Source organism: Aplysia californica, unplaced genomic scaffold (genome assembly GCF_000002075.1).
Source record: "Aplysia californica isolate F4 #8 unplaced genomic scaffold, AplCal3.0 scaffold00095, whole genome shotgun sequence".
Lineage (NCBI taxonomy): Eukaryota > Metazoa > Mollusca > Gastropoda > Aplysiida > Aplysiidae > Aplysia > Aplysia californica.
In genome coordinates, this window is record NW_004797365.1 from 887,289 (window position 1) to 905,575 (window position 18,287).

An 18,287-nucleotide genomic window follows, 5' to 3' on the forward strand; every position below is an offset into this window, starting at 1 on the left:
TCTTTTTCTCTGTCACACATAGATATACGTACACACACAAGCACACACACACACACACAAACACACACACACACACAAACACACAAACACGCACACACACACACACACAAACACACTCAAACACACACACTCAGACACACACACACACACACACACACATACACCCACTCACACAATACGTACATATATACACAAACACACATACACATTAACACACACACACACACTCGAACCTCCCAGACTTTTACAGCTATTGTTATATTTTGTTGTGTTTCAAGATAATACAGTTATGGGTTTTGTTAAGACACCATTATCTGCGCTGCGCTGCTCTGCTCAACTCGTTTAACGTTAATATCTCTGGGTCACAAAAAAGTAGGCCTACAAATACAAAGACATTCCTTTATGTTTTTTTCTTCTTGTCAACATTGAGACCCCCATATCATGCATAAAAAAGTCATTAGTGTTTGACTGGTATTTACTGTCAAGCATTATTATCTACGAGTATATTGGTCCATTCCCCTTTTCATTACTAATTCACAGGTGTTTAGTCAAAATATTCCATGTTCCGATAGTTTTATTCTTTTAGACAAAAGATCTTGCCTTTAGATTAGTAAAATAGTGTCAGTGTTCTAAATGAAGACTGCTCCAAGTATAAAGCTCCAATTTCATATATCCAAAAGGGGATCGTAATGGAGCTATTGTCAAAATAGAGACATGTTTATTATGAAATGGTTAAATTATTTAATGGTTAAAGGTACCTGCCACATGAAATTACTCATGATATGGAGTAACAGTTCACAGGGTCTTCATTCTGAGAATACTCTACTTCAAAAGTCTGACAGTCAACATCCGAAGGCTTTTGCTTTTGGGTTGAAACCCAGGAAATCAAATGAAAGAAAAAGGAGTTATTGTCAAACTGTCCTGAAACTTGGGGTGGAGTGGCTTAATGTTTACCAGACATTATTTTTTTAACATGAATAATTGTATTTTGGCCTACTGAGAGGGTGAGGGGACTCCCCGTGGCTGTTCTTTTGGTTTAGATCAGCATTCTCTTGCAGAATCCTTGTTAGAGTGGTGTACATTGTCGGCTAAAGACACAGCCTAGAGTCGTACAGGAGGTGGGATTCAGATACAAAGGTATATCTTTATAGTAAAAAAAACTGACATATCAGTAATGGATCCAAGATGTTAAGAATGATATCTGGTCGTCTTTTCTACTTTTCTGTTCTTCTTTGTCTGCAGAGACCGCTATGGGCAAGACCATTGATGCTCAGCAAAGTGATTCTGAGTATGTCCACGCTGTTTACAGGTCAGTTTTCTCGATCTGCTCAAAGATTAAGGCGGACTGCTTATACCGGGTATCTAAAAAAAGGAACCCATTTATAGGGAAATGACGTGGTCATCTTTCGACCAATTGCAACAAAACCTTGAACTTCAACCAGGGGACATCACATTCATCAATATGAAGAAAATCAATTTATTTGTTTGAAAAATGTCAGATTTTAAACATTTCTAATAAAATTGAGTAAAATACAAAACTGCTATTTAAAAAAAAAAACATATTGTGGATAAACATTTGTGGATTGAAGATCACATTTATATATATAAGATTGGAATTGCCGAAAATACTCAGGAATGGTGGTGGCTATTTGAAGTATATGCTCCAAGTATTGACCATTTCTGTCCCGAGAAGGTCCGATACATAATTGGAAATTTTGAATTACATTGTAGCATGTTTCTGGTCGATTGTTTGGACCTCCTGTTTAACACTGATTTTCAACTGTTTGATTGTTTGTGGGTTGTTTCTGTAAAGGTTGTCAAAAAAGTCCTTAAGGAAATTATCAAGGGGCTTCAAGTTGGGCAAATGTGATGACCATTCGCTTGTGAGCTTTTGGCTTATAAGGTGTTCTCCAAACCATGCCACAGTCACTCATGATGCTTTGGGTGTGGTCCCATCCCACAAGAACCAGGCCTCCTCAACAGCATAACACCATCTCCTCCCTTAACTTCTCCTAAACTTTCTCAGTACGGTGAGATATCCATCTGATGTTACAGTCATGCTTGTCCCATCCTCGTCCTGAAACCAGAGTGAACTGATCAAGCCCCTGTAGCTGAATGCTTTTAAGAAGTAAAGTTTTGTGCTTTATCCAATTTTGGTTGAAATATTTACAAATTGATATTTTTCGAACGTGGTTGATTTTCATCATATTGTGCTGATGTCTCCTTGGTTGAATTTTATTTGTTCGAAGTTTTGTTGATATTGGTGCAAAGATGACAGAGTTATTGCCCGCTAAATGGGTCCTTTTTTTTACTTCCTGTACCTTATACACATTTTGCTTAGAATGTAATTGATTTTTTTCAAGTCTTTTAATGCTTCCTTATGGTATATTCACCTATGTTCTGATTTCATGACAGAATCTGCTGAAGTCATACCAGGATGATCAATTATATCGTTCAAAAAATGGAAATGTTGAAACCTTTTTTTCTCTGTTGCAGAGAAAATGAGACAACCATTTTTGTTTTCAGTGTCAGCAAATTCCATCTGTCTGCATCCTTTCATTATATGTCTACCTCTTTTTTCATCTGCATGTCCATCTGTGTATCAACCGATATGTCTGTCTGTGTCTGAATATTGCAATGATTGTAAAGGTCAAATACTGTGCATAAAAATGAGAACCGAAGTAGAATGTCAAAAATAGAAGAAAGAAGATAACAAGGATGTAAGACAGTCGTAGGACCTTTTATATGTGGACTTGTGCTGTTGCTTGATTGATGCAGTACTGTTCCTCCTCTAAAAGTGACCCCAAAATACTCTGGATCAGACCATAATGTGCACTACACAAGGTGCATACAGAAAGTAAGCCCTCTTTTCAGACCATTCTTGCACATCATCAGATTTCCCCCAATTGCATACCATGGTGAGTTCAACCATCCTTTTTGAAAGAACTGTGAAATAATTATTTCACTGGAATGCTGGAGTAAGGATAGCAGACAAGACGTCAAAAAGTAGAGCCTGCGTTTTAACTATTTCTTCCACAATTTGGCTTGTTTTGTGTGCTCTCAAGGTAGCTTCTGCCAACATGCAGGAAAATATAGAAAATGCTAGCAAGTGTGAGATTCAATCAGTGATTTGTGTCATGAATGCACAGAGCTTAAAATGCAGTAAGATACACCGTCATCAGATAACAGTATGGCAAAAATGTGATGAGTGAGGGTATGATAAGGAAATGGAATGACAGACAAAATGTCCGTTTGAACAAACAAACCCAGTAGTGAACACCAATCTTCAGGAAATGAGAAAGTAGAAAACAAAATCAATGAAGAGATTTATTAGGACAGACACTTTATATTCTCTTCCTGTTCCCTCTGTTTTCCTGAAATTTCAAGGAGTCTTCTGCATGAAATTGTTAAGGACCATTTAGCATATATCGAAAGTTGTGTGCTCCCTGGGTTCCCAAGATGTTCGTACAAACAGCAAAGATTAACGATAAACATGTGCTTCTACTATTCTAGCACGATATTACACTGAAGGAGATACACTTCCGAGCCACATTCTCATAAGGGATAAAACTTAAATACGTCATGTCACACCTGAGTCAAAGGAGCAGTCGAAACAGTGAGAAGCATACAGATTTGCCTGTACTGGAAAATGATTCTAATAAACTATTTGAAAGAAGAAAATCATGAGCGCAGTGTTCTGAGACAGGCTGGAATTCAATTAATTGATGGATTTCTTGCCAAATAGAGCAACAGTTATTTTTTATGTTTACAATATCCCTCAGAAATTGCACACAGCAAGTCAAAACAAAAGATATGGGGTGTTGAGCTCTGATGTTGTTTTGCTTCATGACAGCACCTCTGTTCAGACTCAGATATGAAAATTCAGATGGGAACTGTTGAAGCAATCATCTTACTGCCCTGAATTGGCACCAATTGACTATTTATTGTTTTTGCTTCTGAAGCAGTTTTTAGGTGGTCAGCAGTTTGACTCAGAGGACAAGTTGCAAGAAGAATTGAAATTCTAGTTGGCTCACTGGTTGCAACTTTTTATGAAGAGTTTGTTAAGAAACTTGCTTCGGGCAATGAAAAATGTGTGAATAACTGAGGCAATTGTGTCAAAATATAGAAGAAGAAGAAGAATAAATAGCATACATTTGTACAGCGCATACCTCCGCTCGACAGCAAGCTTTATGCTCTTTACACTGTATTAATAAAGTCTGGCAGATATCGTGAAATGTATAATTTGGGGGTAAGTGATTACTATTATTCTCTTCATTCGAAACAGATCTTATTCTGGGTACCCCTTGTCTGTTCATAATTTTAGTATTTGTGTCACGTACACTCCAGCAAGGGACTTTTCCTATCAGTTGGACTGGTACTTGACTCTGCTTCAGCACTGGACGTGGTTTTATCTAAAGATAACCAAGGGTGAACAATTGTACCGGGTGAAATATGATGTCAACAAAAGCCTGATTTTGTATACAATTCAGTTGAACTAAATCAGGGTTCATAACCCCAAGGGTAAAAAGATTAATTTTAGCACGGTGGAAAGTTCCCATATAATATCTCAATTTGTCTCATCCTTTATCACAATAGTAAAGGTGATGCGATGACCCACCCTACAAAGTTACAGTTATATATATAAACAGTCGTACAATGTTGAGCCTTGAACCATGCACTTTGTTGTCTACGTATCATTGGTCCAAGCTGGTGGCGTTATGTGAACATTCTTCTTCCTTTTATCAACTTGCCATCTGATCACTGGCTTTCCTCTACCTGTCCAATTCTTGGTTGCCACCAACTATCCTTGTCGATTTATCTGTCTTTGTATTTTGATGCCGCATTGTTTTTCATTTGTTTTAATATGAATTGGGTTTTTTTAGTTTTCTTTAAAGCTTTTATTTTTGTATTATGTTTTAGGGCATTTTATGTTTTACAGGTATAAGTACCTTGGTTACACCTTCTCTGATACCTGTACTCCTCTATTATTTCTTATTTTGCTGTATAGTACATTTTGCCTTTCTTAGTAGGTAAGCAAACACTCTTGGTCCTTGGTTTTGTATAGACCTATGGCATAGTAGGCATGACTAAGATGGCTAATGCAAGTCACAAAACTTGGGAAAGGATCGATAATCTGTTTTCTGTTGGGTCAACTTGTATCTTTTTAGATGTTAGATATAATAATATGTCTTAGCTGGTATGTATTTTTAGTCGGCGTCCGTGGTGTAGTGGTTAAGCGCTTCTCAGTCAGATCATTTATTTTTCTGTCTTTCTACTAGTGACGTTGTATTCTTGTCAGCCCAGACTGTCCTGACAGGCAGGATCTAAAAAGTTGTGTTGACAGGGGCGTAATAACACTTACATTATTGAAAAGAAAATTTCTTTTTTCTTGAGGCCTGGTCTTAAACTCCTCTTCTTTGGGTAACAGTCAACAACCGTCTTTTTCCAAGTTGTAAAGCTGACGGGCACTTTGTGACCTTGGGAAGAAAATTTGCACTAAAAACTATGGTTGTAAATGAGAGCAACTCTATAGTTAGCCATTTTAACTGTAATGATAGGAACAATCTTTAGACATTCTCACTCCTATCCTCTCACGAGGTCAACTCTGCTCATTCCTTAGGATCCTAGTCTTCGCTTGTGGCGGGTTGGCGGGTGCTCTGGTGTGATTTGTCCTTCATTGCTATCAAATATCTATTGTCCTTATCTCTCCACCTTCTTTTTTGTGTTGGTTACTCTCTTGTAATACTTCTAATCTTTGGCACTCATATAACTTAATTTTGTTGCAAGCTCTGTTAAACTCTATAACTAAAACAAAAATGTTTAGTCTTCCTCTAGACACTGCAGTATTCATAATAAGCTGGACCTCCAACTTTCACCAAATGGCTTGTTATAGCTTATTGGCTCTTCACTAGGCTGTTCCCAATTCTTCTGAAATATCTAGTAGAGATCATCAGTTGTCCTTCCAGACATAGGTAAAATGGTGTGGGCTGAAATTAACTCTTTTGGTGTCATGTTGGACTGCTACGCGGGTTACCGTTGTTCTCATTTTCTAATTCTGTAGTAGACATCCTTGCAGTATGGTTTATTGGAGATATTTGATGGCTCTCCACCCATCTGGCTCAATCTCACTGGAAAAGGACATTAGGTTTGATAGTCAGGACTCTTAAAGAATCTTGGGATGTGGTTTTTCTCTTTCTACTTTTCCTCTACATTTCTTATGAGGTGAAATGTAGCAGGTAACGTTATAAATCATAAAATTCAAATCGCTACTTTAGAATTACAAAGATTTTACTGATGTATTTGGCTGTTGAGTTACTAGGGAGTTTCAAGTTGACCATAAGGTTCTATCTGCTCTATCAGCATTGTAACATTATTTGGATTCATGATGAAGTGTTCAAAGAATTGCATTAAAACAAAAGCTTAACCTGTGGTTAAACTAAAAAAAAATTTTATCCAAATTTCTCAAAACTAGGTACCGTACTAAGCGGATAGAATTTTGTAATTCTAGGATAGCGAATTGATACAGTCAAAGTTGGAGAATTATTTCACTCTGCGGTTCATTCAAACAATTTCAGAATGAGCACTCTGATAGATGGGCGGATGAGGAAGCCCTGGTTCTGGTCTGACCTGCTGTACAGCATCATCGGACATGGGAGAGAACATGCGGACAAGCTGAAAATCCTCCACGACTTCACCAACTCTGTAAGTTGTCTCTACTCTCATGTTGAGGTTTTAAGATTTGTGCTGAGTTAACGAGTTCCATTATATCAGTTGAGACTCCTGGAATAGATGAAAATATCACATTGTTATTATTACAGCAACTGACTCCAAAGTCTTCAAAGAGTGAAGGGGAGCAGGGTGGGATGAAAGTGAGTGCTTGAAATCTAGCATATCCGAGTGTTTTGAAAGGTGGCAGTTTTTCTAACTTAATTCCGCATATTCTGGACATATGCTTCTCTCAGTGTAGTCACTGAAACTTTCTTCCCAAATCATAAGGATAAATTGGGAGGAATGTTCATAGCTCTTGTTTTTGCCCTGTTTTAACAAACAAAATTCATGATGGAGACTTTTCTATGGCAACAATTAAGTAAGTGTAGTGGCACTTACTGAATTTCTTCTTCTCTCACATGATATAGGATCCTACTCTATGTTACAACATTGTGATTAAGGAAAGATTTTGACCCTCTGGTGCCCCACAATAACAACTTAGAATTGTTGCCATTTTCTGTGTCTTTGATTCAACAAATATGTGTCACGACTTTGTGGAATCAGGTGCTCGTCAATTTCTGGACATACGGAGTTATTGGCTTTATCTTAAAGCATATATGTTAATTTGTCTTGGTTTTGATTCAATAAAGAACTATTTTCCTTGAATAGAAGTCTAGATATTTGTGATTGAAGGAGGTGGGGATGGCTTAGTGTCAGAGGTAAAATTTGTGAGAAAATGGTTGCCAAAGTTTGGTGACTTCCAAAGCTGAATGTCCTTGAAAAATGCAAATTTACATTTTATATGCCTTTGGTCAACATTTGTTAGTTACTGGCTCACAAATGTGTTTTTTAATGAATATAAAAAATGTTGGGCAAAAAACAGAAATGTTGAGAAAAATTGCCTAATGGACAGAAAAATGACAGTGTCTTCAATTTCATTAATTTGACAAATGCCTGATTTCATCACGATGCTTTAACAAATGTTTTTGTTCACATATCAGGTCATTGCTGATCGCTTGAAAGATTTTGACCAGAAACAAGCTGAACTTGTGAGGAAGGAATTGACTGGAGAAGCTGTGGAGCCTGGACACAAAAAGGTGCGGCTAGCCTTTTTGGACATGCTGTTGTACATGTCGGAGAACTTGACCAAGTTAGACATTCAAGACATACGGGAAGAAGTGGATACTTTCATGTTTGAGGTGAGCAGGGTTTTTTGTTTTTTTCATTTTTTCAACTAGCATTTATATGTTTTTCTCAGTCCAGTGGGTAAGGTATTTGCGGGGAAATTCATCCTGGATTCATGCTAAAGACGGTAAGGCACTAAAGTCCAGTCTTGAACTCTGTGCTGTCAATATTCATCACTATTTGAACAATCTCTTTAAATAAAAAAAACATGCCGAAATAAAGCAGACTCAACTGTGAGCGAGTGATTGGCAGCTGCTCCGGTGTCGTTTGCTCCTTCTTTCCTGTCAAACATCTATCATCCCTGTCTCCCCTCTTTCTGTTTTTTTGCGTTTGTTACTCTCTAGTGACTCCTCTAATCTTCAGAATTTACGAAGGTTCTCGTATATGACCTGATTAATGTATGTTGCAAGTATGGTAAAATGCTTACTACAACATTTTTTTAAAAAAGACTTCACTGTATATATTATGTACGTATATGTGTTTGTGTATACAGTGGTCTTTGCATCCTGTTAGTCCTGATTTTGTGAACTTGGAAATGGGAATGCTCACACAGTGTGAGTCCTCAAGAAAAGGAATTGAATGAGTACTTACTTTACTTTGTTCACTTTATCTCTGCCTTCTACACCATGAGGTGTCATGGGGAGGTAAAGACATCGGGTCTTTGCAAACTGAGAAAAGCCTCCTGGGGCAGAAAGTTGCAACTTTACCTTTTCCTTGATCTTCCTCCCTCTCTGCTGCCAGGGACTTTTGTGTATGTCATTGGATTTTAGGGCAAGTTGATTGATAGAAGTATGAGTGTAATGTCAAAACCATTTGATTCTTTGCTTTTCAATATGTGGTTGGACTGGTACGATACCCACTATTTCTTTAATGGCTGAGTTATGGTCTTCAATCAAACAAAAGCAGGCACAATTTTTGTCTGAAGCTACACTTGAAATTAGTATGAATGTAAACAGATACACACACACACCCACACACACAACCCCCCCCCCCCACACACACACTCACAAACACACACACACACACACACACACACACACACACAAACACACACACACACACATATTTTTCAGTTTGTGAGTACAATATTTGGCTTCTAAGCACATTTGTTTGGTATGAGTTTATAAAGTTTGTGTGTTCAGCTGTGTGGAAGCACATCAATATTGTAATCTAAAATTTAAATCAAAGTCCAGCAATTGAAAAATGTCTATAGCAGCAATAAAATGATGATGCATCTAATGTTATATTACATTTGTCCACTCTACTTTTCTTTCATATTTAATTTAAATGAGAGTAGTATATAATTTAAATTTCTATGTATACCTGCATGTGTTTTTACGGTCCTGTACAGCCAAGAAAAATTTCCCTCTGGGGCAATAAAGTATGATCTTATCTTATCTTATCTTATCTTAAAATCCCGTTGTATTTCAGAGTTCGTGTTAATGTCTTTTGGTATGCAGTGAAGCTGATGTTCTATACAGTGACCAAATTTGATTTGTTATTTATAAATATCTAGGGTCATGATACAACGGCAGCAGCTATGAATTGGGCTACACACCTTATCGGAGCCAACCCAGAAGTGCAGGCCAAAGTGCATGAGGAGTTGGACAGAGTATTTGGTATGTTACTTTTCGTATTTTGATTCTTTTTGTAGGTTCTTATTAGTCAACCGTTATGACACCCTTATCTTCTGTTTTCTGTTATCCGTCTTTGAAAGTTCTTTTTTCTGGCGCTCAAACCCTGGAGGATTTAACTGTAGCTTTCACTTCCAGTAGTGCTCACAGGCGCTCGTCAAACAAAGCGAAATTTAAGAAACAGGCATTTTTCCGCAAGTTTGGCTATTTTTATTGAATTTTTGTTTTTTGACTGAACACTTTTTATGTCCATATAAAGATACATTTCCGTTTACCGAAAAAAGCCTTGAGTAAAGGCACAAAATATATACATTTTTAGTTTCCGAGTACTCTCAAGCTATTGCAGTTACCAAACTGTGGCAGAAATTTTCTCGCTAGTTTCACCTCTAAAACCAGCCAACCCCACCTCCTTCAATCGCAAATATGGGGGCTCTCTCGTGGCTTAGGGGTTAAGGTGTTTGCCTCTCATTCAAAGGTCCCGGGTTCAAATCCAGGTAGCGACCGAAAAATTTTTTTCTCTAAAATTGTCTCCTTTCACCTCCTTTCCTGCTCTCTAGCAATGTTCTATCGTCTGCTTTTGTCTCCACTTTCTGCCCCCACCCCCTCACCTCTTTGGCCCCCTCCTTTAGGCTCCTGACTCTTTCTGCAGCTTTTCTACTGCTACTCCTTGGCTCCTTCTTACTGCTGTCTTTCAGCCACACGACTGATCTTCTGGTAGGAAAAATCAACAAAATCTCAGAGGTCCCGTGTGTAAGTTGCGCATGTTAACTCTTGTCCTGCGTCTGTGCCGAGATGCAAATTTTATCAGCAACCAATTACGTCGGACGTGCCGGGCAGGCCGCCGGGGTCACTCAGTGTGTACTGTTAGTGTACAGCGCGCGCACCGAGAAACGTGTGTTTTCGCCATGAATACCGCGGGAGTGTGTTAATCAATGATGAAAATAACGCTCTATCTTTCATAGCTTTCTGTTTATAAAGTGTTACAAACACATGAATAACCCCCTCTCACAAGCTGATAAGACATTATGAGTAGTTACGCCCATTCAAATAACCTTTCTGGACGCTCTTGTTGTTATGAATGACCTGAGGTTCGAAAGGGGATAATATAGGTCAATTTCCGAATGTTTTACACTCAAATTGTTCTTTGTACCTGCACAATGGTATTCAAAACTATCAAACAAGCTTATTTTTTATCAGGTAGTACCATTTGATACAAAATCAAGCTCGTTTGAAAGGTTTTGTATAGAAAAATGGAAGTCTTGTTTCCTGACTATCCTTTCGAGCTCCTCATGGCTAAGTGGGTCAATTTCTTCTATAATTTCATTGGACGAACATCTAGAGCTACCAACTTGGCATGTTTTGAATGAGACGTATGCCTCGATTACGAACCAACACAGGCAGTTCTAGAAGAAGGCTACAAATGCACACAAACTCAAGCAGACTGATGCACACACACTTGACTTGCGTGAATGGAGATCCAACTCGTGACCCGAGTGACACGTAAGATGATGCACGCTGCGTGCGCGCTGAGCCAGGGGCTACACTGATTCGGGACTAGAACATATGCGAGGTGCCGAAATACGCTTATCGGGCTACATAAACCCAGCTCCCGCAGGACGAGGGTTAGAGATCCCTTTGTGGTCTAAAATCAATAAGGGTAGGCTTCAGACGCCACCCGGGGAAATTCAAAATTTCCTACCAACTGAAAATGTTTAATGTGTCCTGCGCGCTCAGATGACCTTATGCAGTTACGAGCACAGTAATATACTCCCCCCCCCCCCCCCCCAATCACAAATATCTCGATTTCTTTTTAAGGTACATGAGTAACTTTTTCAACCAAAGCAAAGCAAATGAACAGGCTTTAAAATGACACCAATAACTCAATATATTCCAAAATTAACGAGCACCTGATTCCACGGAGTTGTGTTACATGTGGCCCATTTCCCTGTCGGGCAGAATTTTTTTCGGAGTGGCTACTCGCCCGATGTCGGGTGACTACCGCCGGGCTACTCGCCCGATCTAGGGTTTCTGCACATGTTCCGGGCGAACGAATTCGGTCGATTAGCCCCGCCTGGCCTGCGGCTTCCGGCCCTTGGGGATTTCTGCGCATTTACCATGCTCCTTTAAAATTCGCGTGATCAATCACGCAAGATTCAGTCACTCGCTCGGTCACTCCTTGTCCTCCAAGTCAAGAGTCGGATCGGTTCTAACGTGAAAGTTTGACTCTGACTGCAACTATCAGATCAAATTGACATTATTATAATACATGTCATGTATGACAGTGGGACTGGCCGTAATGTATACAATAATGACTGTATTGCACCTGGTCAGCTTGTGAACAGACACAGAGAGAAAACGACAGGAATCAATAATTTTAATAACAAAAACACCCCCCTCCTCTCTCTCTCTCTCTTTCTCTCTCTCTCTCTCTCTCTCTCTCTCTCTCTCTCTCTCTCTCTTTTTTTTTTTCTCGTTCTCACTCACTCTCTCTCTCTTTCTCGTTCTCACTCTCTCTCTCTCTTTCTCGTTCTCACTCTCTCTCTCTCTCTTTCTCGTTCTCACTCTCTCTATCTCTTTCTTTCTTCTCCCCCCCCCCCCCTCCTCCTCTCTCTCTTTCTCTCTCTGCCCGATGACAAAATTTATCGCTTTCATCTCCGTGCTACTGCTGGAACGTTTGTTTACACTCGTATCACGGGCCGTCACGCGCTAAGAAGACGGGTTAGATCTAGCGCCCAAGTCTCGTTCAGACGCGAGATAGGTCAATTGAAATATGTGAGGCGTGCTGACAAAATGAGTTACTTCTCACAATCCACAAATGGAGATATTAGCCCAAAATCAACACCAGGGCCAAATTTGTAGATTTTCTATTGATGTCGTATTCTTTAAGTAAAGCATGCCTTATATTATTTCCTAGTTAAAAATTGTAAAAACTTCATCTATAAGCGTGATGTAGCGATTTCCATAGGGCTCGAATCCGAGAAGTAACTCATTTAGTCAGCACCCTTCACATATCTTGGTAGTAGTTAGACAATATTTAATAACATCATGACGCTGCATTTCTATTGCTAGTAACTTTGTCACCGGCATTCCGATGAATGATATAGAATCTAAATAATTAATGAAGGGTGATAGATCTAGGGGATCTACAACAATGTAGTCAACTCGCGAGGTAAACCTCGGAAGACGACAAAAATAGATAATAGATGGCGGAAAAACATCATCTATGATCTATTTTGGGCCAATCGCAGAGATGTGCTAGGCGCTAGGTGCTGTCAATAGCTTCATGTCGCTCGGAAGGCCGCGAGGCGGTGTTTACGCTACCTAATACGGGGTGCCCACTACGGATGGGATGGCCCGACTCAGCTTGTTTGTTTTCAGTTTCAGGCGATTGAGTCGGGTGATCGGCCCGATCTAGCCGTAATGGGCACCCCGTATAAGACTAAGACTAGATCTAGGTGACCGACTCCAGGTAGGCAGAAAATGCTTGCCACCAGAGGTTGCAGAAATCCCCACGGGCCAGTAGCGTCAGGGTACTTGACCGTAGTCGGTCGACTAGCCTGACGCTAGCCACCCCACATCGGACGAGTAGCCTGGCGCTAACCGCCCAACATCGGGCGAGTAGCCTAGCGCTAACCACCATACATCGGGCGAGTAGCCTGGTGCTAATCACCCAACATCGGGCGAGCACCCAACATCGGGCGAGTAGCCTGGTGCTAACCACCCAACATCGGGTGAGTAGCCTGACGCCAGTCACCAAACATCAGGCGAGTAGCACCGGCCAATTTTTTTTTCTCACTGCGATCTTACTGTTATTGCCTCTTGTTTTATGCACAATTTACTTTTGCAAGGGTATGTTAATGTTTTTATCTTTGCCTTTGTTGTCAGGAAATGATGACAGAGATGTGACTGCTGAGGATCTCAAGGAATTGAAGTATCTGGAGTGTTGCATCAAGGTCAGTTCAGGGCTGTGTGTGTGTGTGTGTGTATGTGTGTGTATGTGTATCTGTTTCAATGTGTGTGTCTGCATACGTGAGTGAGTGTGTGTGTGTGTGTGTGTGTGTGTGTGTGTGTGTGTGTGCGTGCATGCGTGAGAGTGTACATCTGTTTACATCAATGTCTATTTCATGTGCTGCAACAGACAAAAATTGTGCCTGCTTTTCCTCTTTGTTACAACAAAAATAAGTGCTCACCCAAACAACAGCTTCATGAGTGTTTTTTTCCTTCTGATAGATCCCCTATGGTTCCAGTGAGGGCTCAGGTTCCTCCTGTTTTGTCAGTAATAGGGTGTGAAACTCTTGAAAAGAATTGAAAGTGAGAAAACGCCCCCAGTGTCAGGAGTTATTATAAATGTAATGTATCAATAGCCGAGTATGGTTATCGCAGTAATTTATAAATTGCTTTCATCTAGATTAGTAGTAACTTATCTCTTTGCTTTGTCCCCTTTTTTTACACCATCATTGACATTGTCATTATAATCTTCACCATCTTATATTACAGATTTTACTGTTGTCATTTTTGTTTTTATAGTTGTTACTGTTCTATACTGCCATTTCATCTGGGTTTTTTCCTTTTTGTTGTTGCTGTTTGTGTTTTTTATGCAGTTTCATTGATAGTCCCAAGACCAATGACCATTTCAAATGTATATTCCATAATAAATGCCATTGTTAAAGTTAAGACTATTCAGGTAACAGTCACAAGGTTATTTCACATTTTCTTTCATAGGAAGCTTTGAGGCTTTTCCCTTCTGTGCCTTTGTTTGCCCGATCAATCACTGGTGACCTTCAACTTGGTAAGAGTCTTCCCAACCCTGATATGTCTTGGTTCTGACCCAAGGCTAACCATAATATTTTTAGAAATCATTTCCTGCTGTCTTATTATCTGATAACTGTTAAAGGAGATAAGACTTTTTTTTCTCAGCTTAAACCAGGTTTTCTTTTTTTAGTTCTAGTAAGTGTTTTATGGCACTTGGAACACAATAAGGTCATATAAGTGCCGAAGATCAGAGGTGTTACAAGAGCGTAACCAAGTTTTCTAGAAGATTGCTTCAGGTCAAATGAACAGATAAAAGAACAAATGAAATTGTCCTGAAAGAACATGATACACAGTGTAGTATGCTTTCTAAGATCACGAAAAGGAGACTCGAGTACTGTGGTCACACAAACATAAACACAGACCTGATGATGTCAAATGTTCTGTAGGACAAAGTTGAGGCAAAGACAAATAAGGGAAGACCTCCAACATGCTATTACTATTAGTATTATGATGAAAATGTTAACTTCGACTGTGGTCTACAACTTTTAAAAATAATTTATCGAAGCAGAGCTGGGGAAGATGGAGGCATGTTGTAGCAAGGAGTAGGGTACCAATGGACGAACATGGCCATGATGACAGTTGATAGACCTGTGGGAATCATTTACTGTATCAGCTGATTTAGTGACAGACTCGGAAAGAAGCATTTAGAAATAGTTTGTGGCTTGTATTTTTCTACAATCAAAAGATGGATATGGAACCTTGTCTTTATTTGGTTATTAAATGTTAACTGCTTGTATCAATCATTTTTTTACAAAGATTCAGTTGAGTTTAGGTCAAATACGTCTTTTTGGAAAGCTTACATGTGAAGACGTCGGCGTTAGCTTGACCTTTCGTTAGAAACTATATATGCCGGAATAGAAAAAAAGTGCCTTACAAAATATATATATATGGCTCCTTGAAAGGCAAAGGACCTCCCACTCCAGTAGAAACGACTGTCAGCTGCTCCTGGTATCTTTGAAAGAAACACAGATATAGGTCATATATGGTTAACGTTTTGGTCTTCTGATGCATTCTCAATTCCCTTTAGATAGTAGATTGACTGGGATGTCTTGGACCGGCGTTGAATTACATATTTTAACTCACTGAAGACGTTTCTTGTTAAATACACAGGATGGCCCATAGGTTCTGTGAGACGGTTCCAGTGGAAAACGCGGGATCGTCATTCTCTATATATGGCATCTCTTATTTTCTTATTCGTAAATTTGTTGATCTTTGAATTTTAAACGTTTTTTAAAAAAATCATGACAAATAATCTAGCAGAAATAGAGACTTGTACTTTAGCATATTTATTGTTCTTGTGATGTTCTTCATTGTATCAAAAGGGCATTGCAATTGGTTCAATGGTTCAGATTTTATATAATTTTTTTTAAAAACCTTCAGTCTTCGGGGCTTGTACATAGTAAAATCCTTCAGTCTTCAGTGAGTTAATCTTCCACTGGGAATTTTATTCTTGATCATTCTAGATCCTTGTCATTAGTATAGAGAAGAACAATTGTTTCAGAATCAACAGTACCTTCTGTCCTCATGAAATAAAAACATCTTTGATGTCCTCTCCCCAGGAGAATACACAATCCCCAAAGGCACTACAGTTGTTGTAGTGACCACAGCTCTTCACCGGGACCCAGAGATATTCCCTGACCCAGAAGTTTTCAATCCAGAAAGATTTTTGTTGGAAAACTGTAAGAACAGACACCCCTATGGCTATGTGCCTTTTTCAGCCGGACCTCGCAACTGCATTGGTAAGTTGGAGAGTTCCTTCAACGCAAGATTTGTCAAAGACGTAAAGAATGGAAAACCAAATAAGATGATATGAAACTATTTGAAATCAGTGTTTTTGATTTTGGAGAGATTATGTAAAGATAATGCTGTTCTGCCTCTATTTTAGGGTATGAGATTCAAAGTTTTCGTATCCCTAAACAGGAGAACAGGGTTGTTGAAGTGGTACTGATAAGAGGTCTCACTGTAAAAACAGAAGGCAACAGAGACAGAGATGGACAAAGAGTAATTTACTTACAAAGCGTTAACGTATGGGTCCTGACCTGGAGAACTGTGAGCATCATCTGCTCCTCGTCACTCCATTAAAACCAGGACAAGCTTCAGCTATGACGTCCGTGATATAATCATTACTCTTTCCCTTTCACATAAAAGACATGAGTGGGAGTAGAGCAAACATTTGTGTCACGATGTGGTGGAATCAGGCACTCATCAATGTTTGGGCGTTATTGGTATCATCTGAAAGCATATTCATTTGCCTTGCTTTCTATGAAATAAAACACCCATTTATCTTGAATAGAAGTCAAAATATTTGCAATTGAAGGAGGTTTCAGAGGTAAAATTATCGAGAAAATGGCCTCCAAAGTTTAGTAACTTCTATAGCTTCAGAGTCCTTGAAAACTGAAAATTTACATATTTCATGCCATTAATCAACATGTTTCAGTAAAATTCACATGGAAATGTATTTTTTAATGGACCTAAAAGGTATTGAGCCAAAAAAAAAGAATTTGAAAGAAATTGCCAAACTGGAGGAAAAATACCAGTTTCTTCGATTTCATTATTTTAACAAGTGTCTGATTCCACAACATCTTATTGAGTATTATTTAAGCTGGTTTATTTATGTCCCCTGCATTGTCCCTGACATGCGAGGTGGAAACAGCATGCCTCCTGAATAATTTAAGTTGTGTTAATGAATGGGGCTATGTTGCCCATAAAGGCTTCATGGGCTCTGAAGGAGCATTATAATATCATTTATGTTCTAAAGATGAAATAAAAATGTTTCAAGATTTACAAACGCACTCTCCCAAACATGTTATGGTTATCATTTTTTTTTCCAGGACAAAAGTTTGCTTTGATGGAGGAGAAAACTGTTTTGTCGCATATATTCAGGAAGTTTTCCGTCAAGTCCACTCAGCAGAGAGAAGATTTGAGGCCTGTTGGAGACCTTATCTTGAGACCAGAAATAGGAATACTAGTTGAGCTGAAACATCGCACCAAGGCAGCCTAAGACTCAGGGACTGGCAGCATGGTATTAATGGAATCATAATGTAGCTCTCTTGTTAAATTTATATTTACCTTGTGAGTGCAGACAAATGGTGACATATTTACAGCAGAACACGGTTATAGCGGGACATTTTGGTTCCAGAAGAAAAATCCCGCTGTAGGCAAGTTCCGGCTAAAGAAATGCAAAGGGGAAATTACCAAAAATTCTCTTTAAAAACATCCCTTGCATATCAATAAAATTTTCGCTTTAGATTAGTCTTCCTTTTCTTGTCAAATTCGTTGATTATCTCTGCCTTTAATTCGAGTGAGACGCATAATTTCCTTTTGTCTTTGTTGAAAGCCATCTTTTCCTCGATCTCGTTACTTGTGCTGTCTATCATACCGGTAGGCCTACTGTAGAACTTGTTTAGTGGATGCATGTGTATGCCTGAGCATCAACGATCGCAATTCAACGAATCAGGAATCACACACTATATCTACTCACTCTCCTCTTCTTTTACTTTTTGGCCTAACCTAGGCCTAGGGCTATGGCCTATACGCTCTCGTACTGAGCATCTAGGCTATGGCACATAATTTTTGGAGTGGCTCACGTAACGCGTCTCTCTGCACCATCTCTCTCTGCCGCCTGCCCCACTTCACTCATCACTGGACTGGCTAATCACATTGTCGCACCGCTGACTGCCTGTTTGGAGCCCGCCTACAGCCCCCCAACCCCCTTCCCTCCTACTAGAGCTCGCTCGATCTCTCCCGCTGTATCCGAGTTCGGGCCTTTCCTTGCCCCGCTAAACCTGAGCACAGGGAATTGAGTTTACATAGTAGTAAAAAAAGGGGGGATTCCAGTAAGGTAGCGGGTGCCGCTATAGTCATGTTCTACTGTATTCGGATGCACTTATTAGGAATGTTGTTCATATTCCTTAAGGAAATACAAATATTATGTTGTATGCTTTTGGA

The 18,287-nt window shown here is 39.3% G+C and overlaps 1 protein-coding gene across 3 annotated transcripts in view; it reads left to right on the top strand.

The window, feature by feature from the left end:
- The window catches only part of LOC101852539 (cytochrome P450 4V2), a 38,583-nt gene extending 21,043 nt beyond the window's left edge, over positions 1 to 17,540 (top strand). For all 3 annotated transcript variants that reach the window (XM_005095086.3, XM_013080674.2, XM_035968893.1), the window contains 8 exons: positions 1,243 to 1,309; positions 6,576 to 6,702; positions 7,710 to 7,907; positions 9,410 to 9,512; positions 13,413 to 13,480; positions 14,250 to 14,316; positions 15,899 to 16,078; positions 17,171 to 17,540. In XM_005095086.3, the coding sequence (XP_005095143.1) occupies positions 1,243 to 1,309; positions 6,576 to 6,702; positions 7,710 to 7,907; positions 9,410 to 9,512; positions 13,413 to 13,480; positions 14,250 to 14,316; positions 15,899 to 16,078; positions 17,171 to 17,340 (980 nt within the window). In that variant the 3' untranslated portion in view covers positions 17,341 to 17,540. The remainder of the gene's footprint in view (positions 1 to 1,242; positions 1,310 to 6,575; positions 6,703 to 7,709; positions 7,908 to 9,409; positions 9,513 to 13,412; positions 13,481 to 14,249; positions 14,317 to 15,898; positions 16,079 to 17,170) is intronic.
- Positions 17,541 to 18,287: the final 747 nt, after the last annotated feature.